Source organism: Peromyscus eremicus, chromosome 4 (genome assembly GCF_949786415.1).
Source record: "Peromyscus eremicus chromosome 4, PerEre_H2_v1, whole genome shotgun sequence".
In the NCBI taxonomy this organism is placed as follows: domain Eukaryota; kingdom Metazoa; phylum Chordata; class Mammalia; order Rodentia; family Cricetidae; genus Peromyscus; species Peromyscus eremicus.
Window position 1 is genome coordinate 61,309,150 of NC_081419.1, and position 26,707 is coordinate 61,335,856.

General features: G+C 38.7%; 1 protein-coding gene across 1 annotated transcript in view; it reads left to right on the forward strand.

The window, feature by feature from the left end:
• Positions 1–26,707, forward strand: part of Itgav (integrin subunit alpha V) — a 65,234-nt gene that overhangs the window by 32,527 nt on the left and 6,000 nt on the right. The window contains exons 10-22 of the mRNA XM_059258848.1: positions 1,296–1,341; positions 3,279–3,386; positions 5,103–5,161; positions 7,017–7,171; positions 10,775–10,912; positions 13,016–13,083; positions 13,734–13,881; positions 14,405–14,497; positions 16,495–16,574; positions 16,939–17,019; positions 17,421–17,526; positions 18,061–18,219; positions 18,938–19,045. Coding sequence (XP_059114831.1) covers positions 1,296–1,341; positions 3,279–3,386; positions 5,103–5,161; positions 7,017–7,171; positions 10,775–10,912; positions 13,016–13,083; positions 13,734–13,881; positions 14,405–14,497; positions 16,495–16,574; positions 16,939–17,019; positions 17,421–17,526; positions 18,061–18,219; positions 18,938–19,045 — 1,349 coding nt within the window. The remainder of the gene's footprint in view (positions 1–1,295; positions 1,342–3,278; positions 3,387–5,102; positions 5,162–7,016; positions 7,172–10,774; positions 10,913–13,015; positions 13,084–13,733; positions 13,882–14,404; positions 14,498–16,494; positions 16,575–16,938; positions 17,020–17,420; positions 17,527–18,060; positions 18,220–18,937; positions 19,046–26,707) is intronic.

The window sequence follows — 26,707 nt, forward strand, 5'->3', positions numbered from 1 at the left end:
ATTCAGGTCATCAGGTTTTCTTGGCAAACACTTTTTCCCAGTGAACTGTCTCCCCAGCCCCAAGAAGCATGCCTTTTTTGAAGCCATTAATATACATTGCCAATTTTCAGTTTTATTTCCTCCACAAAATGGCTTTTGCCAACTTTTTAAACACTCAATAACAATAAACAAGTGCTTAGTTTTCCACACTTATTATTTTATAATAGTTTTGTCTATATAATAGGTGAGTAATAATTTCAGTGGCTGATTTTTGGATATCAGTGAGGATAAGTATTTTTGTATATTGTATATTCACTTTTATAAATACTTAAAATATCTTTGTCTTCATTTGAAGTATTTTTTTCTTTTCATTCATTTTTTAAACCTGTCCAGTGCCTCAAATATTGAGATACTATCTTCTTAATTCTTGTACTTATTTCCTAGTTTCTCATATTTGCATCTCAGGTGTACAGAAATTTTAGATTTTCATGAAATCTAATCTCTCTATCTTTATATTTTCTTGTATTTTTCTGTGTTGAGAGAGCCTCCTCAAATTTAGCTTGGGTAGAATGTGGGATAGAGCTCTGATTTAATTATATCCAAATTGTGAGCCAGTTTTACATAAGAACAAGTGCATTTTGTCCTTGCTGCTTTGAATCTCATCGACTCTCATGTACAGAATATTTGTTTGTTTGTCTGGGGTTTGGTTTTGAAACAAGAGAGAAAGAAAAAAATAATTTCCTAATGAAGTTACAAACTGCACAGGCATCTATAAAGCTGTCTTTTGGGGGGTGTATTTGGGCACAGATGCTTCCTTACTGTTGTTCTTTTTACTAAATTTCTATTAAAAAGATTATTTTTTTAGCTATTTATTTTTTCTTATTATGTGTTTGGGTGTTTGCCTACTTGTATGCCCATGCACTGTGTGTATGCAGTGCCCACAGAGGCTGAAAAAGTACACAAGATGGAGTTCTAGTGCGCCTAGAACTGAAGTTACAGAGGTTGTGAGCCACTGTGTGGGTGCTGGGAATCGAACCTTTGTACTCTGGAATCAAACCCTGGGCCTCTGGAAGAGCAACCAGTGCTCTGAAGCACTGAGCCACCTCTCTAGCCCTTAGAAATACTCTTGTCTACCCGAATGAGAGTCTAGTTGATGGTGATAGTTTACTCACCATTTTGAAATAGTTTTGCCTTGTCCATTTCATCTTAAAATTTCCTGGCTTTGAGAATAAAACCCAGAAACATGATGCATGTCATAGAATAATGTATATTTTAAAAATCATTTTTATAATTAACATGTTTTTTATTCTCTCAAGACTTAGTTGTAGGAGCTTTTGGTGTGGATCGAGCTATCTTATACAGGTATGTATGGTATTCTTTAATACAGGAATATTCTGAATTATTTGAAAAAAATTAGTTAATTACTTGTTTTTGAATTTCAGTTTAATTTCTTAAAGTAATAACATTATTTGTTCTATTCAGGATTTGCTGCAAATAGTATGTATTCAAGGAAGTCTCAAAGAATGGAGATCTGTAGTTTTAAAAAATATTTTTAGAAAAATATTCAGAAGTTCCCTTCATTAGCTTTTAAATTTTGTTTGGAGACATTCTTCTGCATTTTCAGTCAGTCATCAAAAATGTGTGGGTAGTAGCTGGGAGTGACCTTGCCTGTGTGCTGGCCTCTATTCCTAGACTCCCACAAAAATGAATTTAAGATGATAGAGGTTTCCATTTTCCTAGAAGAGGTACTTGTGCCTCAGAGTTATGTGACCATAAAGGTGGTATGTCGTAAATATCAAACTCATTTATTTAAACTAGAGCCTAGTGTATAAGTTCTCATTCCTCAGCTGTACCCATGCTGTCAGCTCTGGATGTCATCACTTTCTCTGCCTCAGAACACCAGCTGGCCTCTTAAGTAGGTTGAGGTTCCTGCTCTGTTATGGGGTGAACTTGGCAAGAGCGTTGTTACCACGGGAGCTGTGTAAGGCCCTGCGATCTATCAGCTCCTTCATAGCCGTGGAGAACATAAACTTACAGATTTCTAGACTCTATCATTTGAAGCAGCTTCTTTGACCTGACCCCACTGGTTTTTAATACAATTCTTAGAGTTGTGCATCTGAATTTTGCAAAACCATGTTTACAGGTTGAATATCTTTTTATTTGAAATGCTTTGAGACCAGAAGTGTCTCAGATTTTGTAGCTGTATGGGTTTTCAAGTATTTGTAGAGACTTGCCAGTTAGGCATGTTTAATCTAAAAATCCAAAACTTGAAATAGTCCAAAACATTTTTGAGCATCTTGTTGGTACTCAAAATTTTGAAAGTCCATAGCATTCCAGTTAGGATATTTTAGGCTATAGGAATACTCACTGTATATTTTAGTTAAAAAATATTGTTAATAAAGAAACACCCCCATGAGGTAAATATTCAAATAATTGAGAAGGTGAACATGGGCAGGAGAGATGGCTTAGCAGTTAAGAGCACTGACTGCTCTTTCAGAGGACCCTGGTTTAATACCCAGCACCCACATAGCAGCTCACAACTGCCTGTAACTCCTGTTCCAGGGGATCTGACACTCTCACACAGACATACATGCAGGCAAAATACCAGTGTACATAAGATATAAATAAATAAATTATTTAAACATTGCAGTTAGGAGCATACACTGCTTTTGCAGAGGACCCAAGTTCAGTTCTTAGGACCCATGTCAGGCAGCTCACAGTGGCCTGTGACTCCATCTCCATGGGATCTGATGTCCTTTTGTGGCCCCTGCATGCACCTGCGCTCACCCCCACCCCATACACATGATTAAAATAATCAAAACAAGTATTTAAAACGAGCATACAGTAAACATGTGTATGCTATACCGTAAATACTCTCCTCATTAAGAAGTCACATGTTTTCCTTTGTGTGTGATCTGTGGGCATTCTGCCTGCATTTCAGGATCTTTTCTCCTTTCCTCTTCACATTCCTCATGTGTCCCCTCTGATTAGTCGGATGCCCTACAGCTAGTAACAGTTGTGCTTTATTGTGCTGAATTCAGATAGGCTGACCAGTTGTCTCACTTGCCTGGATTTGAGCAATTGCCAAGATGCAGGACTGAATCAGGTCCACTGTGGGTAAAATGAGACTGTCAGTCATCTTACATTTCCATCTAGGCTAGCGTGCAATTGTTGCTGTTACTACTTCCAACAGTAGTTAGTGGCCATTGAAATGCATCTGTGGTGAGTGAGAATTTAATCAATCGATTTTTAAATAACATTTTCTCTCTTTTTCCCCTTGCTCTTTAATTTAAAACCAGAGCCCGACCCGTTGTCACCGTAAATGCTGGCCTTGAAGTATACCCAAGCATTTTAAATCAAGACAATAAAATCTGCCCGTTGCCTGGGACAGCTCTCAAAGTTTCCTGGTAAGGATCTTTGGTTAGGACTAGTTGTGATTAAGATTAATAGCTGAGTCACTGTAGCAGCAACAGAGAGTTAGGTGGCGGGGCTGAAATATCATTGAGGCAGCTTCTGTGAATTGAGTCTGTGTCCATGCCAGATTAGATTAGAGAAAGTCAAGTTTCAGGAAAGCTATCTAAGAGGTCCCAGAAACTGTTTACAAGCTAATATGAAAGACCTCAAAACATTTTAAATTTAATTCTAAACAGACCCTTCTGAAAATTTAAGTTTATAAAAGGACATGTTTTTCTCAGACTACATACATGTGAATAATGTTACAAAAATTATTTTTCTCTAACAGTGTGCTGGTCTTTTGCTTGTTACACACACACACACACACACACACACACACACACACACACACACACACTGTATTTTCATAAATCCAGTGTCTGAGTTCTCTATATCATTATTTCTTTTTTGTCTTGCATATGAAATTTTCATGATTTCTGCTACATTTTCATTTAACTGTACTATAGTTATCTTTTACTTAAATCAAGTCGTGTTATTTTAAAAACTTAAAAATTTTCGTCTATGTCAAAGTAAATATAAAAGTTAACTAATGAAAAGTCTTGGCTCACATATAATGAGAGCCATGAAGTCCAGCCTGTCTCGAGGTGCATTTCCTGGTTCCTACACAGAGAAGCTAGCTAGAATCATGGGTGTAGTAGGACACGAGCAGATCAGAAAAATGTAGAGGAAAGAGTCTGAGGAGGGAGGGCTTTCTCCTGGCTTCCTGGAATTATTACTGTGAACAGTGGAAGTTTGCCGTTCTTACTTTCCGTTGAATTCGGTTAAACGATATGGAGCTCCAGCCCCTTGTTGTTCTGGTTGGCAGCCAAGCTGGCGAGGCTTTGGCTTCCAGTTTTACTGCCCTTCTCGGCACTCACCTTTTCTGGGGGTGTCGGGTAAGTGTTGCTAATTTAGTCAAAAGTAGAAGGTTTCAAACAGATACCTAGAGCACTATATGAGATACAACACCATTTTATAGAAGAGCCTGCAGGCTTTTACAGTCATGACCAGGATACAGAGTGGCAAATATATTTCACATCATATTTCAGTGAATAAGAGACCATGTCTCAAAAAATAAGACAGAGAACAATAGAGGAAGACACCCAAAGTGGACTTCTGACCTTCATATGTGTTCACCCAGGCAAGCTCCTCCCTGCATCTGTACGCACACGTGCATACAAACACAAACACACAGACACTTAATACATAAATAAATAAATAAATAAATAGAAGATACTAAGACGTGAAAGTTTTTTTGTGGCGCAGACTTTGTACCATCAGGTTTCTGCACCTGTATTTGTCAGTCGAACCAATTATGGATAGAAAAAGCCAATAAAAAACTGTCTGTTCTGGATATGCGCAGACGTTTTTCTTGTCATTCCTTAAAGATGCAATATGGCAGGTATTCACGTAGGATTTACATTGTATTAAGTATTAAAACTACTCTGGGGGTGAAGTCAGCTGTATGCAGACACAACACCGTTTTTTATCAGAGCCCTCAGTATCCACTGATCTTGGTCTCTGGGAGTGGACAGTTGGTTCCCAGAACTACCTTCCACCACCCCAGATACCAAGAGGTGGCTATATTAGAAAAGTGAATTTGGGTGGTATTCAATATTATACCTAAACTAGACTATAGAATTTATATTTGAAAACATTTTTTCTTGCAGTTTTAACGTCAGGTTCTGCTTAAAGGCGGATGGCAAAGGAACTCTTCCGAAGAGGCTGAGTGAGTATCTTGTGCAGAATCAATGTGCTTGGGGTTCTACAGGTACAGTGCTTACGTTACACACAATCAGGGCACACAACCAGTTATTCAAGCAGTTGTTGTTATCATTTTCATCTGCATTTTTATGCTGAAGACATTAGGATACATAATTATATATCATAATTATATATCATTAGGCAGCTCGTAGACCCATTCCTATGTAGTATATTTGTTGCTGGACATTATGAGCATGAGAATGGTAAATAGGCAGCATTTAGAATGTTGAGTGGTTAATGATGTGAGGTAAAGAGGTCTGGGGAGATGTCATTGTTCATGAGTCCATGCTGTGCTGAGAACTGGGGAAGGCTTAGCCTTCCTTAGAAAGGGTGAAAAGTTTGTGCGGCTACATTTAGTCTGTGGAGCTGACACCATTCCTTCTTTGCACAATGATTGATGGGGTCCTGAGAGCAAGCTTTGCCAGCTGAGTGCATAGTGACTTCTGCTAGTGAGTAGGGATAGGATGGGGAAGAGTGCCAAGAGAGCTGCTGCTCTCAGTGTGAATGTGCAGAGGATGCGAGCAGGGCCTCCCTGGAAGACCAGTCTTGTGTAGAGACCCCAAGGAAATGAGAGAGCAGGGGGATGCCCGGGACTATTTCACACCTGGAAATGGCCCTGAGAAGCCTGTGGTGGAGTGAACCCACCGTGTTTAAAAAGCCGCCAGGGTAGGGCAGAGCAGCTGTCAAGACCAGAAAAGGGACACACCTGCATTCGAAATTAACATTTAAAGAAATTTACCAAGAGACTAGAGGTTTTAAAAATTTGTGCTGTAGAGCCGGGTGGCGGTAGCACACGCCTTTAATCCCAGCACTCAGGAGGCAGAGGAAGACAGATCTCTGAGAATTTGAGGCCAGCCTGGTTTACACAGTGAGTTCCAGGACATCCAGAGCTTTTTCATAGAGAAACTTTGTCTTTAAAAAAAAAAAAAAAAAAAAAAAAAAAAAAAGGAGCCGGGCGGTGGTGGCGCATGCCTTTAATCCCAGCACTCGGGAGGCAGAGCCAGGCAAATCTCTGTGAGTTCGAGGCCAGCCTGGGCTACCAAGTGAGTTCCAGGAGAGGCGCAAAGCTACACAGAGAAACCCTGTCTCGAAAAACCAAAAAAAAAAGAAAAAAAAAAAAAAGAAAAAGAAAAAGAAACTGCTTAAAAAAATAAGTGTTAGAAGGCAGTAATTATAACAATTGCCCTTGTATTAATTTTAAATCATTCTTAACCTATTAGGCTTTCTTTAGTCACATGCTGCAGGAAGGACATACTCAGTTGTCACTTTAAGGGGCAGCTTCGTTGGAAACGCTGTTTCAAGTGCTATAAACTATTCATAGTACGCAGTATAATGATTGGATGCACACCAATCAATACTGCTTATCAAAATCAGCAAGACACTTGGATTAATAGTAGAAGTTGTGTGTGTGGTGTGTGTGTGCCCATGTGTATTGTGAGGGGGGTGGAACCCAGGGTCTCACACACTCTACTACCAATCTGCACCGCTCACCCAGTGGTAGAAGTCTCAATTTACTTCTATTTCATTCCGTGATGTCCTTCCCTTCGCTTAAATTAAAAGTCATTTTTTTTTTCCTTCTGATAACCTGGTTTCATTACCGTCACTGTAATTATGTATGGCACTTTTGGGACACGAGTGAATTAGTTAGCTATTATTTTCTGGAATTAATGTGTCGCTGTCTCACCACAATGCTTAGGCATTTGATGAATGTAGAAGTAAGTTACTTTTCAGAAATGAGTTTTCCAGGAGACCTCTAGATTGCTAGGACAGGGACTTGCCCCCGAGGAATGTGTTAGTTATAAATGCTTTGGTTTGTATAGACTTCCAGGTGGAGCTTCTTTTGGATAAACTCAAGCAAAAGGGAGCAATCCGACGAGCACTGTTTCTCCATAACAGGTCCCCAGGGCACTCCAAGAACATGACCATTTTCAAGGGGGGACAGATGCAGTGCGAGGAGCTGGTCGCCTACCTGCGGGTAAGAAGCACTGCGCACCGTTACCGTTTCCTGTTTGTTTTGCTTTCCCGTGGACGATTTTTCTCTTCTGTCAATCAGCTTTTCCACTGTCAGAGCTCAGTGGAGATAGTTCATCCCTGTCAGATGGGTGATTGAGGAGGCCTTCCACTACGGTATTGCTGAATGAGTCGTGAGAAAACTTATTTCTTAAATATTGCTGGACGCTCAGGTGTCCAAAGAGTAAGCAGTCCGCTCAAAGTCCCCAGTGGCTAAATTTGAAATCTGAGTTGTGAACCACTGTGTGAGTCTAGTGTGAGGCAAGAGATGGAGTCCGAGGCAGGGATGGTTTTGACTGTAGACATCAACCAGGGATTGAGATTTACCTGGGCCCTTCTGCAGTTTGAGACTTGATTGAGCCTTGCCTGACCCGGAAGGGTCCTGGCACAGAGGTACATCCTGACTCCAGCATGAGGAAGTCCAGTTTGGGAACCTGGTGACATGGAATCAAGCAGGAATCTGTTGACTTAGTCACTCATTTGCTTTTGTGTGTTTATTGATGGTGTGTGATGGTTTTACTTGCATGTATGTACGTGTGCCCTGTGTGTGCCTGGTGCCTGTGGAAGCACCAAATCCTCTGGAACTGTACTTACATACACCTGTGAGCTGTGAGCTGCCATGTGGGTACTGGGAACTGAACAGGTGGGTACTAGGGCTTCTTTAGGGGCAGCAAGTGCTCTTTCATGAGCCATTTCTCCAGCTTCATCAGATTCATTTTAGAAAAAGAAAAACAACAACCAAAACCTCCTCACATTTCATGGTCAGAAAGTAAAGAGAGAAGCAGCAGCCAGCTTCCTGCAATCCCTTCAAAGGCATATCCCAAATAGTAAGACCTTCTACTAGGCTTGCTTTTCAAAAATTTGATGTGTATGGGTGTTTTGCCTCCATGTGTGACCGTGTACCGTGTGCATGTCTGGTGCCCATGGTGGTCAGAGGGGGCATCAGATCCCTGGAACTGGAGTTACAGATGACTGTGGATTGCCATGTGGGTGCTGGGAATTGAACCGAGGTCCTCTGGAAGAGCAGCCAGTGATCTTAACCGCTGAGCCATCTCTCCAGCCCCTAGACTTACTCCTGAAAACTTCTGTGATCTCCCAATATCACCAAGCCATTACCACATAGACCTGTGGTGGATACTTAAAATCCAAACCACTTTAGAAATCGGTAATAGAAAAGTAAGTTGAAAAGTGATTTTCTGAAGAAAAAAAAAACAAAAAAAAACCAGAAATGTGATTTTAGGTGAAGGTGATGATAATGGAGAATTATTTATACCTAATTATCATGAAAATTCTATACATCACAGTGGACTATTATGGAAGTAGAATATAGGGAAAATGTATGTGTACTTTAAATGTTATTTAATTTACATGAAATGTTTGACAAATTTGAAAAAATTAACAAATACCTCATAAAATTTGAAATTGAAAGGGACATAATGATAGATAAAATTGAGACTTAAATTACAGAATTTCTTGAATAATTATGTACTAACATAAAGGAAAACTTGGATTAAAAAAAAGAAAAATTCTTAGACACATATAACATGCCTGCCATAAGAAGATATGAAAAACCAATAGCTGTAGGATCACTCATATCTTTATATGAAATATATTGATTATATATAATGTTAATATGTAATCATTATATGATTTATACTCATATCTTTATATGAGTGATCCTATTGCTATTTTAAAAATGGAACTTTCATTGTAAGTCATTTTGGGGTTTTGTTTGTTTTTGAGATAGTGTCCTCTGTCATCTAGGTTGGCCTTGAACTTAACTTTGTAGCTGAGGATGACCTTGAATTTATGATCCTCCTGTCTCCACATCACAAATGCCTATAAAAAAAAAATCTTTACACAAAGAAACGTAAGGCCTTGATGACTTTTTTATGCAACACTCCAAGAATGAGCCATTTCTGATAGTAAACACACTTCAAGAGAAAAGCTGGAAAATTTCTAATGTTCTCTGAAGCTTTACATATGTCAAGCTACCAAATCAATAAGTAGACCAAAATGAATTCATTCTAGGGTGAACTAACACTAAGAATTTAAAAGGAGAACTTTCTACATGAATAAAGAAAGAAAAAACCTGACCATCTTCCTTGGCTGCAGACTTAAGAGACAGGAGAGGCAAGCATCTAAGTCATGAATGTGAACAAATCCAAATTTAAATTAACTGAAGTCTGCCAATGTTTGTTACTAGTCAGGGTGTGATGGATGGAAATTCATTCATTGCTGGTGACCCTTTAGGTAGTTATGAAGTTTGGGGAAAATAACTAGTATAGTTGCCACTATTTATAAGAATCATCATTGCAACAATTTTTTGTAATAACAAAACCAAATCCAAATAACACAAGTAGTCTTAGACAGAAGAATGGATAAACTGTCATAAGATAACATATTAACTTGAAGTGAAGATTAATCTTGAATATATGGATGAAGCTCAAAGTGTTAAATAGAAAGAACACGATTATGTATGAGCTCATTTCCAGTTAGCCAAAAGAAAAACAAAAACAAAAATGAAGAATGCACTGCTCTGTGTTTATCAGTGTTTATGCAGTATTTATCAGGTCTATATAAAACATGGCACCAGCAAATCAGATATATAAATATCGGCCATTATGAAAGAAGTGACCATAAAAGATGTGAAGATGAGCTTGAAAACCGTGGTGTCAACAGAGCAAGCAGGGACAGCAAACTGAAATTTCAGCAGCTCTTACGCTGAGAAGGGAAGGTTGAGAGGGAAAGGCAGAAGTCGAACAACTTAAACTACTTTAGTGTTCTGTTTCTACGTTGGGTAGTTGCCTGGGTACTGATTTTACCATGTTGACATAAAGTAACAGCTCCATTTAAAAGAAGACAAGAAAATCACTTATTCTGGGAATGTGAGTGACCATGGCCTGGAAGCGCCTCCCCTGGAGCACAGAGTCTAGGCTGCGTTGTGTGTGTTCTTGCAGACACAGAACAAAGGAGGTTGGCGGGGTCATCAAGTAGGTGAGACTAAGAGGACAGTATAATATCTTCTGTAGAGTCCTGATGTCATATTTAACAAGGGAGGAAAATCTACAGGATTTAGATCTTTACCTCGTTCTTTGGTTGCTGGAGGTAAGAGATCCACCAGGCCCATGAATTTCAGTAGTTATATCTAGAAATCACAGAAGTAAGTCGGATGCTGAGACTTATAGCTAAGAGTTATTAAAAAGACAAATGATAGCCTCTTTATCTGCGGTATTACATCTCTCCATAATTGGCAGAGGCCAGCGGTTGGCAGGCTATTATATACGCATGTGGTTTCTCCAGAGAACTTTGGTTGACAATTAACTTGCTTCATAGGTATTTTTGTGAGTCAAATTTTACATTATGAAACAAAACTTGATGAATAGTTCTTACTGAACAACTGTGTGAGTTTCTCTTCATGCTTACTACAGTTACCACAGTGTTTTAGAGGTTGTTAGAATTGAAGGTTCGAAGGATGAATTCAGCTGGTTTTGTGGCTTCTCTGGTTGTGGATTCCTCCAAATAGTTTAGGTTGATGTCATCTTAACTTGAAGCTCTTTTGTTTCAGGATGAATCTGAATTTAGAGACAAACTCACTCCCATCACTATTTTTATGGAGTATCGGTTGGACCACAGAACGGCTGTTGACGATACAGGCTTGCAGCCCATTCTGAACCAGTTCACTCCCGCCAATGTCAGCAGGCAGGTAAAGCACTTCCCAGTTTATTTCTTATCTTGTCCTTTGATCTTTTGTCAAGGTTTTACAGTTTGTATTCTTAAATATCATAAGGGATTGTTTTTATAGTGTTGGTAGATGTTTAACTAAAGAAACCAGAGGAGAAATAATCCGAAGAGTTAGGTCTGAGATCTTTAGATCTTTTCAGAAGTCATAGGCACTGGAAGACAGGGTCACATTTCATATACATAGAAGAGCAAAGTGATCCAAGGAAAATAACAAAATACCAGTTTATTTGCATGTGGTTTTTAGTACTTACTGAACATCTACAATGCTTCTTTTATTTTGTATTGAAAAAGTATATGTGTGTGTGTGTGTGTGTGTGTGTGTGTGTACTTTTATGTATATATCATATATAAGTAGTGCTGAGTCCAGCACTGTTTAGTCCTGGAAACCTGACTGGGAGTGCTGAGGGACTGCAGGACAGACAAGCATCCATGTACAGAAAAGCTGGGGTCAGGTGTGGCGTGTGCACTCTTATAGAGTGGCGCCATCCATCACACAACAACTGAGAGCTGTAGTGTGATTGTTGTGTATAGCACAGGGGGAGGGGCTAGCTAATCTTGTAGGAGGTCTCTGGAGGTGAGCAATCTCAGGCCCTAAACATCTGGGAGGAGGAAGCTGCAGTTGCTAGTTCTTACACACACTGCCAATTTTTGCACTGCGACCAGAGGAAGGCTTTGCCAGTTCTGAACCTGACGTGTATGGGGAAGGCTCTGCCATTCCTACGGGTCTGAGGCATTGGTCCTCGACACAGCCATGCCCATGTCAAACAATACACATTTACTCAGGACTCCATCTGCTCTCTACACGTTCCATTGGGTCTTCCTCGGCTCCCCACAAGCAGTTCTTTTCATAAGACAACACAAAACTTCAGTTTGGTAATTTTGCAAAAACCGTTGCAAAACATCTCTCTTTAAATATTGTTATTTCCTGTCTCACCCCTGTGTTTTATTTCCTGTTCATAGGGCTAGGTTAACACTATTCTCTCAGAATTCATTAGTGAGTGTCTAGGTTGTCATATAGTCTTTGACCTCCTTTCTAAAATCTCATGAGCAGCTTTTATTCTGGGGGCATAACTGTAATACGACAACATAGAAAGCAAATTGAAATATTTTTAAAAGTTCATTATTTTATATATTTTAACAAACATTATGTCTTGTTTTGTACCTTGATAATTTATTGTATATGCCTTTTTTTTTTTTAACTATCCACTGGGACTTGTGAACAGTTCTGTGTTCACAGTTGATGTTTGGAGTGAGTGGATGTTGTACCGATGGTTCATTTAATATGTGAGCATCTCAGTAGGTGTGCTTTAATGTGGTACTTTATTCAGAAATAACTTTTTACTTGTGTATTATAGTATGCATTTTGATATATGGTCTATGATTTTTTTTATAATTTTGGAATTATTTTAGAAGTCTTTATCATTATTGTTACTATTTTTTTGAGACTAAGTCTGAAAATAAAATAAACTGAGAATGACTTTGCCTTTATTTTCCTTTTCTTTCCTCATGTTTTTGTTCCATATATCCTACCAAGATCTATCTGTGTCCTTGCATTCTGTCTTTTGAGGTTTTTTTTTTTTTTTTCTTCCCCCACACTCTTCTTTATGGTACATTCCCATGGCCAGATGCAGAAAAAACAAGTTTAGACTTTTTGCTGTTTTCTTCAGATTTATTATTTTACTGTTGTTGTTGTTTTTTTTTTTTTTTTTCATTTCTTTCCCAGTGGGTTGTACATGCTGGGCTTATTTTGACCATTTTCTCCTTACTTGATGTGTGCAGTCAGTTTCTGTGACAGCAGCAGAGGCCACTGTCTTAATGAGGAGTTCTTACAAGGACGTTTATTTTGTCCCAGTTCATACAGTTCAGACAGGAGCACAGTTAAAATGAACCCTCATTTCTTGTACTTGATTATATTCCAAAATGTTAACAGCTAATTTGAGATATACAAAATTCTAAGTACTTATATTCCATCATTTTTTTCCTTATTCTTGATTGCCTACACTGACACGTTTAAAGATGAGTGGCCAGAATCCATGTAGAAAATAATAAAATATTTTTCTTTTAGGCTCATATTCTACTTGACTGTGGGGAAGATAATGTCTGTAAACCTAAACTGGAAGTTTCTGTAGATAGGTAAGTTTTACTCCAAACAGTAAATATAAAACATAAGAAATTTAAATGGAAAAGCACACTTTTCTTTTCAAAATGCTAATTTTTTTAAGGAAAAATTCTTACAGTAAAGGATAATTTATGATTAGCATATGATAATTCATGATTAGCATTAGTATAAGGCAATTAATACCATAGTTAAAAAAATACCCACTGTGCTTTGACTAGGTGCCTGGCTTGGCCGACTTATGACCATTAGCTTTGATTGTACCATGAGTCCTAATTGTCTCGATATGATCATTGTGGACATGCTCTGAACTGAGGAATGTCCTTACCAATATGACACAGGGAAGACTGTCATGGAATTATGACCAAAGAGCAATTAGCAAGAAAAATCAAGGAATTAGAAGCACACACACAGATATAATGTGACTTTGGTAATATGTGTGGACAGCAGTGGTGTGTGACTGGCATCAGTGTTCTAGTCACAGAGAAGAGCACTGAATTTTCACCCAGTGTGCTATTTTCTGTGTTCTGTTGAGCTGTAGAGGAGCCTTGAACTCTCCTGAGACAGGGGAGGATGTCAGCCCGGTGACTTATCTCCTGTTTCTTTGAACAATCCCATGCTCCCCATGTAGTCTTTTTCTCACTGTTGGATTTAAATTAACTTCTAGTGATCAAAAGAAGATCTACATTGGGGATGACAACCCTCTGACCCTGACCGTGAAGGCGCAGAATCAAGGGGAAGGAGCCTACGAAGCGGAGCTCATCGTCTCCATCCCACCGCAGGCAGATTTCATCGGGGTTGTCCGAAACAATGAAGTAAGCAAGCTGCCCCTTTGAAAACCACAGCACACTCTCAGGTCTTATTAACATTAATGAGGTAGTCCCTATTTAGTGAAGCCCAAGCTTAGCCATTCTCTCTAGGACTAAATTGCTAGACAATAGAGTGCCCATCTTACATAATTCCTTTCAGGCCTAATACTTTGAATAATATATTGATGTGCAATCATTACGTTTGCCAGCCGAGCATGTGAAAAATGAGGTCAGCTGGATAAAGTCTCTAAGCCTGCCCATCACATTATTAGTCAGAGGCAGTAGGATCAGAATCTAAGTCCTGCAGGGAGCTTTCCAAGGCTTTCACATTTACATGCAGTGGTTGTCCACAGTGCTGGCTTCTTTTTCTAGTTGCTCAAATAGATTTATTTGCTTCATAGAGAAAGGAATTTAAGTATCTACTGGATATTGGATAGGGACTTTGTAGTTTCTGCTTTCTTGGCTCCTATTAATTTTCTTTCTACAGTCCCCCAACCCCACTCTTTATTTTCTTTTTTGTCCATCAAAGGCCTTAGCAAGACTTTCCTGTGCATTTAAGACAGAAAACCAAACCCGACAGGTGGTGTGTGACCTTGGAAACCCCATGAAGGCTGGAACTCAAGTAAGGTGTTTTAATTCAATTGATTTTTCTCCTTATAAATAGAACATAAATATTTCTCCCTATAAATATTTTTTCTCTAGGTTTCTTTATAGTAACTTCAAAATAAGTTGGGTTTTTCTTTGTTATTGTTGTTTGGTTTTGTGTACAGTGCTAAGGACTCAGCCCAGGACCTTGCACATGCTTGGAAAATGCCCTACTGCTGAGCTACATACTTAGCCATGTTTTCTTTGTTTGTGTTTTTAAGATAGGATCTTGCTATGTAAGGTCAACGTGCTCACAAACTCAACTTCTTCCTGGCTATGCCCCCTTAAGTGCTTGATGCCAAGGGTGGTGTGGACCACCAAGGCAGCTCTAGGCAGTGTCTTTATCTTTATTTATTTATTTACTTACTGTGTGTATGAGTGTTATGCCTTTGTATGCATGCATGTATGCTACTCACACTGTGTGGAAGTCAGAGGACAACTTTTGGGAGCTGATTCTCTTCTTCCGCCATGGTAGGACCTGGGAACTGAACACAGGTCATCAGGTTTGGTAGCAAATGCCTTTACTCACTGAGCCATTTCATTTGCCCTCAAAGTAGTATCTTTAAGTTAGTGTTGACTTAGAGTTTAGTTATTAGCAGAGTTCTATTCAGTTTAACTAGGACACTAAAATTATAGGTAAAGCTGTATACTCTTCCATAAACTTTTCTTCACACTGCCTTAAATCTGGTGAATAGACAAAAACATGATTTCAACTAAGGACTAAAACCATAAGTTTAGTATTTTGAGCTGCCAGGGTGTCTATGGAGCCTTGAAAGCCACCTTGGCATACTCTTGGGTGAGATGATGCCATCTTACTAAAGCCTTATATATCATCTAAGTAGGAGAGACTTAGTTGGGTGAGGCTCCCCTTCTGATGGTGAGCGGGGAGCTTTAGGGCAGGAAGCCAAGCACTCAGGGAGGCTCTTCCCAAGTCCTCTGGAAGGGAAACAGGCTGTGTGTGTTACTGGTACTGAGGAAAATATGGCTGTGCATGAGATGCTTTCCAAGCAGATTCACTGACTGGCACACTGATGGCAGTTATGTGCAGATCTGTTGCCATGATCTAAACATTGCATGCTTCTCTAAGTGTGTTTCCACAGGCTGTCATTATTCTGGATAGATGCTCCCTGGGGAAGAGCTTTTCATTTTCTCATTCTCTCTGGTTTTCTAGCTCATACCTCCTTTAGTTCCTAGTTTTTCTAAGTAGCCAACTCCAGTAATGTGAGTGCAGTCCCACAGAGGTGCCATTTTTACATACCATTTATGTGATCCCCAAGAAGTCTGCTATCTTTTTTTTTTTTAAACTTACTTATTTTTATTTTATGTGCATTGGTGTTTTGCCTACATGTGTGTCTGTGTGAGGGTGTCTGGTCTTTTGGAACTGGAGTTTCAGACAGTTGTGAGCTGCCGTCGGGTACTGGGAATTGAACCTGGGTCCTTTGAAAGAGCAGCTAGTGCTCATAACCACTGAGCCCCAAGCCTGTTATCTTGTACCTTCCGTTCAGCTGTTTTCTTTAAAATCAATCAGTATTCTGCCTCAGGGCTCAGGATGTCAGGTGCTGGGGAAGGGGACTGGGAGAGGTGTGAGGAGAGAGAGCATGCTCTTGGTCCAGCTCCTCTAACTGTGCTCTGATAAACCCTCCAATGTTTCCTGTTTGGCTTCTTAGCTCAGGTCAGTGGTCAGCTTCCTAGAGCGACTTTTATACTCAATTGCAATGTTTTCATTGCAACAACAAACATTGTAATCTTTTCAAAGACAATTAATATCATAGGGAAGTATGATTATAATTAATAATTGTTAAGGAGCCTCCATTATGACATCAGTGGAAAATCAGATGTCATTATTTTTGTTCACTTTTACCATAAACTCATAAAAAGCATATTTCAGAACACACCTTTTTATTTGGATGTCAAGTTTGAAGTTTCTGATTTAAATGAGGCACTGACCATCATTGTTACCTTTCCTCTCCCCAGCTGTCTGCTGGCCTTCGTTTTAGCGTGCACCAGCAGTCAGAAATGGATACTTCTGTGAAATTTGACTTGAAAATCCAAAGGTATGAAAACAATGTATTAGGCTAAAATAACCATTTTTCCTTATAAATATATTCTATACTGCTCCTTAAAGATGGAATAATGTAGATTAAAATTTCAGTACTTTATTATAGGGTTCTTTAATCAGTATTTAATTATACAAATGATTGTCTTGTTAATTTGAGTTTATAAAACAAAATTAAGCACTAATAAATAAAATTTATCTTCAGTTTTGAATTACACAGTAATTAAAATAATTGCTTGATTGGTAGGACTTTAGTTTCTGTACTGCTTTGAATTGTTTAGTTTTAGTTCATCTTTTTCCTTTTTAGAGCTTTGATGATAAATGTGCCCAATTCAATCCTGAGCATGTTTTTCCTTTTTCAGCTCTAATTCTTTTGACAATGTAAGCCCAGTTGTGTCTTACAAAGTTGACCTTGCTGTTTTGGCTGCTGTTGAGATAAGAGGGTAAGTGTGAGTCTCAAGTTGAATATCGAATTGTTGTGATTGCTTCTGAAATGTAGCTACTGGACCCTGGCTTCCCATGGTCAGCCACGCCGGCTTAGTGCTGGTTTCCCAAGGCAGTGGGCTCTGTAGAGATAAGACCCTGAAGGTGTTCCAAAAGGCACAGTAACAGCAATCTTAAAATACGTTGATTGAACTTTCATGGCACTTGCTTACCGATTAATCTGATGCATGCTGATTTAGCAACAGTCAATTTTATGCATAGAAAGCTTGTTCATTCACAAGCTTTTTTTTTGAGGCTTTTTAAAATTAGGTCTGATTTTATTCAACTGAATACAGAATACTTAGGAAAATGCACTATGTTGTTTGATATTCATGGTAGGTTTTCTTTGGTCATTGTTTAGGGTCTCAAGTCCTGATCATGTCTTTCTTCCAATTCCAAATTGGGAGTACAAGGAAAACCCTGAGACTGAAGAAGATGTTGGGCCTGTTGTTCAGCACATCTATGAGGTCTGCAGTTATTGGACCCAATAGAAGGCTGGAGAAGGGGGGATGGGGTGATGGAGAGAACAGCTAAACTTTTAAAACCCATCTTATACCATTTTGATGTGGTATTTGCATAGTTTGAACATAATATACTAGAAGTACTGTTTGTAAGTTCATTTTTATAGACAAATATCTTTGTTTAAAGAAAGCAAAAGCAACTCTATCTGAATTAAAAAAATTAATCCTGTGTATGCTCCACAGTATTTTGAAGTTCTGACTAAAAACTGGAAATGCATGTAATTAAGCAGTTTTATTGTATCTACAGAGGCTATATAGTCAGCATTCCATTTTCTTTACAATGTCATCCTGATAGATCTTTCTGTACTTGAGAGATAAACATTGCTTGACTTTTGTGCATAATGGTTATGATTACAGTCTAGCAGTAGAAACTGCTGATATTCAGATCCCATTGTTGATATGATTTCTAGTGATAACTTAATGGAAGGAAAGTGGAACTAATCTTTGTCCAAGGTGCTTACATTTTCTTTTTCTTATTAGCTGAGAAACAATGGTCCAAGTTCATTCAGCAAGGCAATCCTAAATCTCCAGTGGCCTTACAAATACAACAATAACACTTTGTTGTACATCCTTCATTACGACATTGATGGGCCAATGAACTGTACCGCAGATACAGAGATCAACCCTTTGAGAATTAAGGTAGTGTGTTTTAAGCAGCTCTTTATTACCATGGCTTTTTATTTTCTTTCTAAATGTATAAATGAAACACATGAAATAAAAACAACTATTACAATGTATGAACTCTGCAAAAAAGTATTTTAGTTCAGCCAGGCGGTAGTGATGCACGCCTTTTATATATTTTTTGGTGATAGTGATTCTTTGTTCTACAATATATATTCACATAAGAATATTACATCTTATATAGTCTAAGGAAAGTTCAGGAAACAAATAAAATAAGCCAGGCTCTATGGCTCATACCTGTAATCCCATAACAAGTTTGAGGCTATCTGGGATTATGTTTTGTGTTCAAGGCCAGTCTGCTCTATATAGTAATATTCTGCTTCCCAAACTTCAAACAAATTAGACTCAAAACTCCTATGATGATGCTCATCATAGACGTACTGTAGAATTTCAGGCTCTCTTAAGTGTTGGTATTGGTTTCCCTCTAGGGATGCATGGGAAAAAAGCAATGGTTAGGAAAAGGGTACATTAATGATAATTTGTAGGGTACATTAATGACTTTGATCTTTTATTTTCTGTCTTTTCTGTTCACTGACCATTAAGCAGTACATTTTCTGTCTTACCACATTTTCATGGACTGTGTGTTAATCCTATCTAAGTATCAATGCCCAGATGTCAATGTGAACTGTTTCCCATTATCATTTAACCCCTGTCTGACAACGCAATCCATGTCTAGTCTGTGCAGACACCGGAAAAGAATGACACAGCCCCTGGACAAGGAGAACGCAGTCATCTCATCACCAAGCGGGATCTCACCCATACTGAGGGAGATGTTCACACTTTGGTAAGTGCCATCCCACGGACGCACAGGGTAAAGATCTAAAAATATGCAATTGTAGGACAGACGACCAAGCAGCAGCAGCAGTGGGATCTGCGTCCTTCAGTCCTCTGCTCTTCTTGTTCTCAGATGATCGTTTAATAAAAGCGTTTTGTACCTGTCTTCCTTGACTGTGCTCCTCTAGCTGGACTTTTCTGATCTCATCTTCCTCTTTGATACTTCAGTGCCGCGGCAGGAGGAGCCAGGAGGCCCCCGTGATGAAAATGTATGAAAGAAATGTGTTGTTTAGCTTATGTTAGTTTATTATTTAAAATAAGTAGATCTGAAACCAACATATAGAAAAACTGGTAAAGCCCTTTCACAATCACTATTTATTATTATTATTATTATTTTTATTATTTTGGTTTTTCAAGACAGGGTTTCTCTGTGTAGTCCTGGCTGTCCTGGAACTCACTCTGTAGACCAAGCTGGTCTTGAACTCACAGAGAACTGCCTGCCGCTGCTTCCCGAGTGCTGGGATTAAAGGGGTGCACCACCACTGCCTCACAATAACATTTTATTTTATTTATTATTAATTAACCTATTTGAGACAGGCTCTTGATGTAGCCTGGTTTTTCTGAAATTTACTATGTAGACCAGGCTGGCATCAAACTCACAGAGATTCGCCTGCCTTTGCCTCCCAAGTGCTGGGATTAAAGGTGTGTCTCACTATTCCCTACAATCACTATTTTTTAAAAACCCTGTGTTTTTGTGTTACATTTGTGTGTGTTTGTGTATTTGTGGCACACACTGGCCATGGTATACCTGTGAAGGTCCGAAGACAGCTTGTGGGAGTGACTCCTTTGCTTCTAATATATGGGCCCCAGGGAATGAACTCAAGCCCTCAAGCTTGGTGATGAGAACCTTTACCTGCTAAGCCATCTTGCCAGCCCACAAACACTGTTTTTCTATGACCTAGTTCTAGGGTCCTTTACCAGGCTCATTGTTCAAATACTAACTTTCCCTCGCATCATCTTTTCAAGGGCATCATCGCTCCTGGTTCTCTATCTGACACTCCTCCTCCTCCTCCTCCTCAGTCTCCATTTTCAGATCCTACATTGAACTTCAGGGTCTGTTTATCTGCTGATTAGAATTCCTCTTACATGTCTATCAGAAAATAGCCAATATAAAAATACATCATGGAGTTTTCCCAATGCCTCCCTTTTTTCACGGTGACCCACATGTAGTGAATATAAACTCCGTTTTCTGTACAAATCCTTCTTTATCACTCAACACCGCCCTACATTTCATCAAATGTCATCGCTATCTACTTTGTAAAGCACTCGATTCTGACCCTCTTCACCAGCTCCACTCCTTCAGTGTGACTTAGACCTCCCTCTTTCTCTTGACTTTTACCTACCGTGGCCTCTGACTTTATGCCCTTATCTCCCCTTGAGTTTATTTGCCACAGAACCTGTTGGGGTTCTTTGGCTCCAGGACCTTCTCAGCCGACTCAGAAAATTACAGGTGGCTGGAGACAGAGCCCAGTGGTTTAGAGCATCAGCTGCTTCTCCAGGGGATCTGAATTTGCTTCCTAATACCCACAGCAGGCACCTCTCAGCTATAGCCACAGCTCCAGAGGGAGCCAGCATGTCTGGTTTCGAAGACTACCATGTTTGCAGTAGTGTTTGCTTATCCTCTTACAGTTACACATATTTAAAAATAAAATACTCATAAAAAAGAAAAAATAATTAGAGCTCCTAATGTAATCGGATTTATTATGTCATAGTCTGCAACCCACACACACACTCTGGGACTGGCTGTCTCGCAGTTTGTACCTTGTCTCCCACACTTTGTTTCTCTCTTCCCCACTTCGCTTTAAGAAAATTAGTATTTATTTATTTTTATATTGAAATGTTTTTCATACGATATATTTTGATGAGTTCCTCCCAAATACTCCTCCACATTCCTACTCACCTAATTTTATGTTCTTTTTCTTTTTCTCTTTGAAAGAAATAAGAAGAAAAAAAAATACAAAAAAGTCCCACAAAAACACAGAAAACAGAGGGGGGGAAAAAGCAAAAGACCAATAAGACAGAAAAATGCCAAAGCAAAGCAAAATGGAAAAAGTCCACAAAAATACTATTGAGTCCCTTTTGTGTTGGCCAACTATTGCCGAGGACGGAGCCTGCCCTGGAGTGTGGTTGATATAGCCAGAGAGACTCTATTGGAGAAAGCGATTTCTCCCTTTGCCAGTGGGTATCGGTTACAGCTAGGTTCTTAGTTAGGGGTCAACCCCATGTTCACTTCCCCTCAGTCCCCCCCCCCCCCCTTGGCTTAAATCTGTGCAGGGTTTGGACATGCTGTACGGTTTCTGTGAGTTCATATGTGTACCAGTCCTGTTGTCTCTAGAAGACCTTTCCTCAGTCATCCATTACCTCTGGCTCGTAGAATTTTTCTACCTTCTTTTCCACATAGACTTCACATTAAAGCCTTAGTGGGAGGGGCTTTGATAAAGACATCCCATTTAGCACTGAGTACTTCAAAGTCTTTCATTCTCTGCACATTGTCCAGTCTACTGCAAGAAGAAGCCTCTCTGATGTGGGTTGAATTAGACACTGACCTATGGGTATAACAGTATGTCATTAGGAGTCATTTTATTGGTATGTTTCTTAAGCAGAATAATAAATAGTATTAGGTTTTTCCCTTCTCCCATGACCTATCTAGTCTCAGGTTCTTGGCCACTTTTGTGTAAATGGACCACATTTTCATTATCCATTCATCAGTTGATGGACATCTAGGCTGTTTCCAATTTCTGGCTATACGAATAGGGCGGCAACAAACATGGATGAACAAGTATCATGTAGAGTCCTTTGGGTATATCCTCAAGGGTTGTATAGCTGCATCTTGAGGTAGACCAATTCCTAGCTTCCTGAGTAGCTGCCACATTGGTTTCCACAGTGGCTATACCAGTTTGCACTCCCACCAGCAATGAATAAGTGTTCCCCTTTCCCCACACCCCCACCAGCATGAGCTGTCATTTGTTTTATTGATCCTGATCATTCTGCCTTGGGTAAGATGGAATCTCAAAGTAGTTTTCATTTGCATCTCCCGACCAGGGATTCAGAGTGCTAAGGATATTGAACATTGCTTTGTTTCCCAGCCTTTTGTGTTTCATCCTTCAAGAACTCTTTGTTTAATTCTGTGCCTCATTTTTAATTGTGTTATTTGTTTCCTTGATGTTCAGGTAGTTTCTTTTCTTTTCCTTCCTTTTGTATTCTAGATACTAACCTTCTATCAGATGTATAATTGGTAAAGATCTTCTCCCTTTCCGTAGGCTGCTGCTTTGCCTGAATGGTGATGTCCTTTGCCATATAGAAGCTTTTCAGCTATGTGATGTCTCATCTACTAATTGTTGGTCTTAGTACCTGGGCTAACAATTTTCTGTTCAGAAAGTCTTTTCCTGTGCCAACGAGTTCAAGCCTGTTCTTCATTTTCTGTTCTACCACATTCAGGGTATCTGGTCTTATGTTGAGGTTCTTGATATATTTGGAATTGTCTTTTGTGTAGGGTAATAGATATAAATCTGTTTTCATTCTTCTACATGCAGCCATCTAGTTTGACCAGCACCATTTATTGAAGATGATGTCTTTTTTTCAGTGTGTATTTTTTTGCTTCCTTGCTAAAAATCAACTTTCTATAGATGTGTGGACTTATGTCTGGGTCTATGGTTAGAGCCATAGATCAACATGTCGGGTTTTACTTCAATACCATGCTGTTTTTACTAGAGCTCTGTAGTACAATTTGAAATCTGGAATGGTAATACCTCCAGCAATTCTTTTATTTTGCAGGATTGTTTTAGCTCTCTTGAGCTTTTGAGTTTCCATATGAAGTTAAAGATTGTTTTTTCAATTTTATTTATTTATTTATTTATTTATTTATTTATTTATTTATTTATTTATTTTTTCCGAGACAGAGTTTCTCTTGTGTAGCTTTGGAGGCTTTCCTGGAACTCACTCTGTAGACCAGGCTGGCCTCCAACTCACAGAGATCCGCCTGCCTCTGCCTCCCGAGTGCGGGGATCACAGGCGTGCCCCACCACCGCCTGGCTTTGTTTTTTCAAAAAGAAAAGAACTGTTGGGATTTTGTTGGGGCTTGCCTTTGGTAGGATGGCCATTTTCACAGTGATAATACTGCTGATCCATGAGCACATTCTGGTCTCTTCTACAGTTTCTATCTTCGCTGTCTTAAAGATTTAATACAAGTCTTTCACTTAGTTGGTTAGAATTATCCCAAGATTTTATTTATTTGTTTGTTTGGTTTTTGGCTGTTATGAAGGTGTTGTTTCCCTGATTTCTTCCTCAGTCTGTCATTTGCGTGGAGGAAGGCTACTGATCTTTATGTGTTAAATTTTGTGGAGGCTTTAGGGTTTTTTTTATATATAAGCAGATATCTGCAAATAAAGTTATTTTTATTTATTCCTTTCCTGTTTGTATCCCCTGAATCTCCTTCAGTTGCTCCAGCTAAGACTTCATATTGAGTAGGTATAGAGAGAATGGACATCCTTGTCTTGTTTCTGATTTTAGTGGAAATGCTTTGAGTTTCTCTACATGTAGGTTGATGTTGGTGATAGGCTTGGTGTAAATTGTCTTTATTATGTTGAGGAATGTCTCTTGTATCCCTATTTTTATCATGAAAGGATGTTTGATTTTGTCAAAGATCTCTTGTACATCTAATAAGATGATCATGTATTTTTTTGTGTTTGAGTTTGTACAGTGGATTACTGTTATTGATTTATATATGTTGAACCATCCCTGAATTTCTGGACTTAAACTAACTTGACCATAGTGGATAATTCTTTTGATGTGTATTTGCAAGGGTTTGTAAGTATTGTATTGAGAAACTTATGTTCATAAAGCATATTGGTCTATAATTTTCTTTTTTTGGTGGATCATTTTGTGTGGTTAGATATCAGGGTAATTGTGGCCTAGTAAAATAATCAGGCAGCATTCCTTTAGTTTCTATTTTGCAGAATAATTTGAGGAATATTGACATTCATTCTTCTTTAATGGTCTGGTAGAATGTTGCACTGAATTCATCTGGCCCTGGACTGTTTTTGGTTGAAAGAGTTTTAATTACTGCTTCTATCACTAGGGGCTGTGGGTTTGTTTAAATTGCTTATTTGATCTTGATTTAACTTTGGTAGATTATATATTTCATATATTTCTTTAAGGTTTACAGTTTGGTGAAATGCAGATTTTAAAGTATGTCTTTATGATTCTCTGAATTTCCTTGATGTCTGGTGTAATGTCTCCCATTTCATCTTTAATGGCACCAATTTGGATCTCTTCTGTCCATCTTTTAGTTAATTTGGCTAAGGATTTGTCTGTTTTGTTAATTTTCTTAAAAAACTAACTCTTCATTTTATTGGTTCTTTGTTGTTATTGTTCATATTCTACCGATTTCAGCCCTGAATTTGATTATTTATTGCCATCTGTTCTTGTTGTGTATTATTTCTTCTTGTTGTTCTATAACTTTTAGGTATGTTGCTAAGTTATTAATATAAGATTTCTCCAGTTTTTTTTTTTTTTATGTAGGCACTTAGAATTGCCTTCATTGTGTCCTATAGGATCAAGTATGTTGTATCTTCATTTTCATTCAATTCTAAATCGTTTTTAATTTCCATCTTAATTTTAGCCTTGACCCATTTTTCATTCAGTAGTAAGTTCAGTTTCCATGAGTTTGTAAACTTTCTGTTGTTAATATCTGGCTTTAATCTGTGGTGGTCAAATAGGATGCAGGGTGTTATTTCAATTTTCTTAAATCTATTGAGAGTTGCTTTGTGCCCTAGCATGTGGTCAACTTTGGAGAAAGTTCCATGAGTTACTGAGAAGAAGGTATATTCTGTAGTGTATGAGTGAGATGATCTGTACATGTCTGCTAGGTACATTTATGAAATTATTTAACTCCAGCAGTTCTCTGTTTAATTTGTGTCTGGATGATCTGTTTATTGGCAAGAGTGCGGTATTGAAGTTACTCATTATCACTGTGTAAGAGTCAGTATATGATTTTTGCTGTACAAGTGTTTCTTTTATGAACTTGGGTGCCCTTTTGTTTGGTGGATAAATGTTCAGAATTGCAATATCCTGCTCATGGATCTTTCCTTTAATTATGTTGTGTCCTTCCCCATCTCTTCAGATTAGTTTTGCTTTGATTTCTTATTTCTGAGCAATTAAAATATCTATATCTGCTTGCTTCTTGTGTACATTTGTTTGGAATACCTTTTTCCATCCTATTACACTTAGGTGATATCTTTTCTTGATATGAAGTGTGTTTCTTGGATGCAGCAAAAAGATGGATCCTGTTTTCTTTTTTTTTTTTTTTTTTTTTTTTTTTTTTTTTTTTTTTTTTTTTTTTTGGTTTTTCGAGACAGGGTTTCTCTGTGTAGCTTTGTGCCTTTCCTGGGACTCACTTGGTAGCCCAGGCTGGCCTCGAACTCACAGAGATCCGCCTGCCTCTGCCTCCCGAGTGCTGGGATTAAAGGCGTGCGCCACCACCGCCCGGCGGATCCTGTTTTCTAATCAAATATGTTAGTCTGGGTCTTCTTATTAGGGAATTGAGACCATTAATATCAGGAGTTATCAATGATTTCTGTTTATTTGTTCTTATGCTGTAGGTTTCTGTTCCCCTTCTTTTGATTTACTGTTCTGGATTATTTATTCCTTTGTGTCTATTTAACTTCTTCAGACTGAAGTTTTCCTTCTAGTACCTCCTGTAGAGACAGGGTCTCTCACTGAACCTGGACCTCTTTGATAGGCTAGACCAGCAGCTAGCGAGCCTCAGGGATTCTCCTGTTTCTTCCTTCCTAGCAGTAGGATTGCTGGCATGTGCTTCTGTGCCTTACTTTTATTCTGTGGGTGCTGGAGATCAGAACTCAGCTCTTTACACTTGCCAGCAGGCACTTTACTGACTCACATACCTCTACTTCTTGCTTAATTCTATTCTGTTGATTTCTATGTGTATTCTTAATGATGATAGCAAATTGTTTTTATTACTATAGCTCTATTTCCCTCTTCCTTTTTTCCTTCTTCTTGTCCTCCCTCCCTCTTCTCTCTCTCTCTCTCTCTCTCTCTCTCTCTCTCTCTCTCTCTCTCTTTCTTTCTTTCTTCCTTTCTTTCTTCTTTCTCTCTTTCTCTCTCTTCCTTTCTTGATCGCACTGTAGCTTATGTTGGTTGGAATTTGTACTGATCCTCCTGCCTCAGCATCCTGAGTGCTGGGAATACAAGCTTGAGCCAGCATGTTTGACTTATTTTCTTCTTTTCAAGGTGATTTTGGATGTATGGTATTTATAGCAACTCCTTGTGGACTTTCAGGTCAGCTTGGACATTTCTTCGGGCCATTTGTATCTTATTAGCAGTTTGTGATTCTGACCGTGAGTTTGAAAACTCCTGCCTCCTAGAACACAGGCTATCCGGTTTGGTCTTCTTTAATTCCTTCCAGCAGTATTTCTTAGTTGTTAGTGTCCTGGCTTTGCACTTGTAATTGTTGAGATGCTTAATGTCCTTTTGGATGCTGTTGCTAGTGTACAAACTTCAAGTCGTTTTTGTATGTTGAACTTGTACCCTGCAAGATCTGTGCAGTTTTTGTTTCTCATTAGCTCTTTATTAGTTTTAGTGTAGTTGGCTTTTT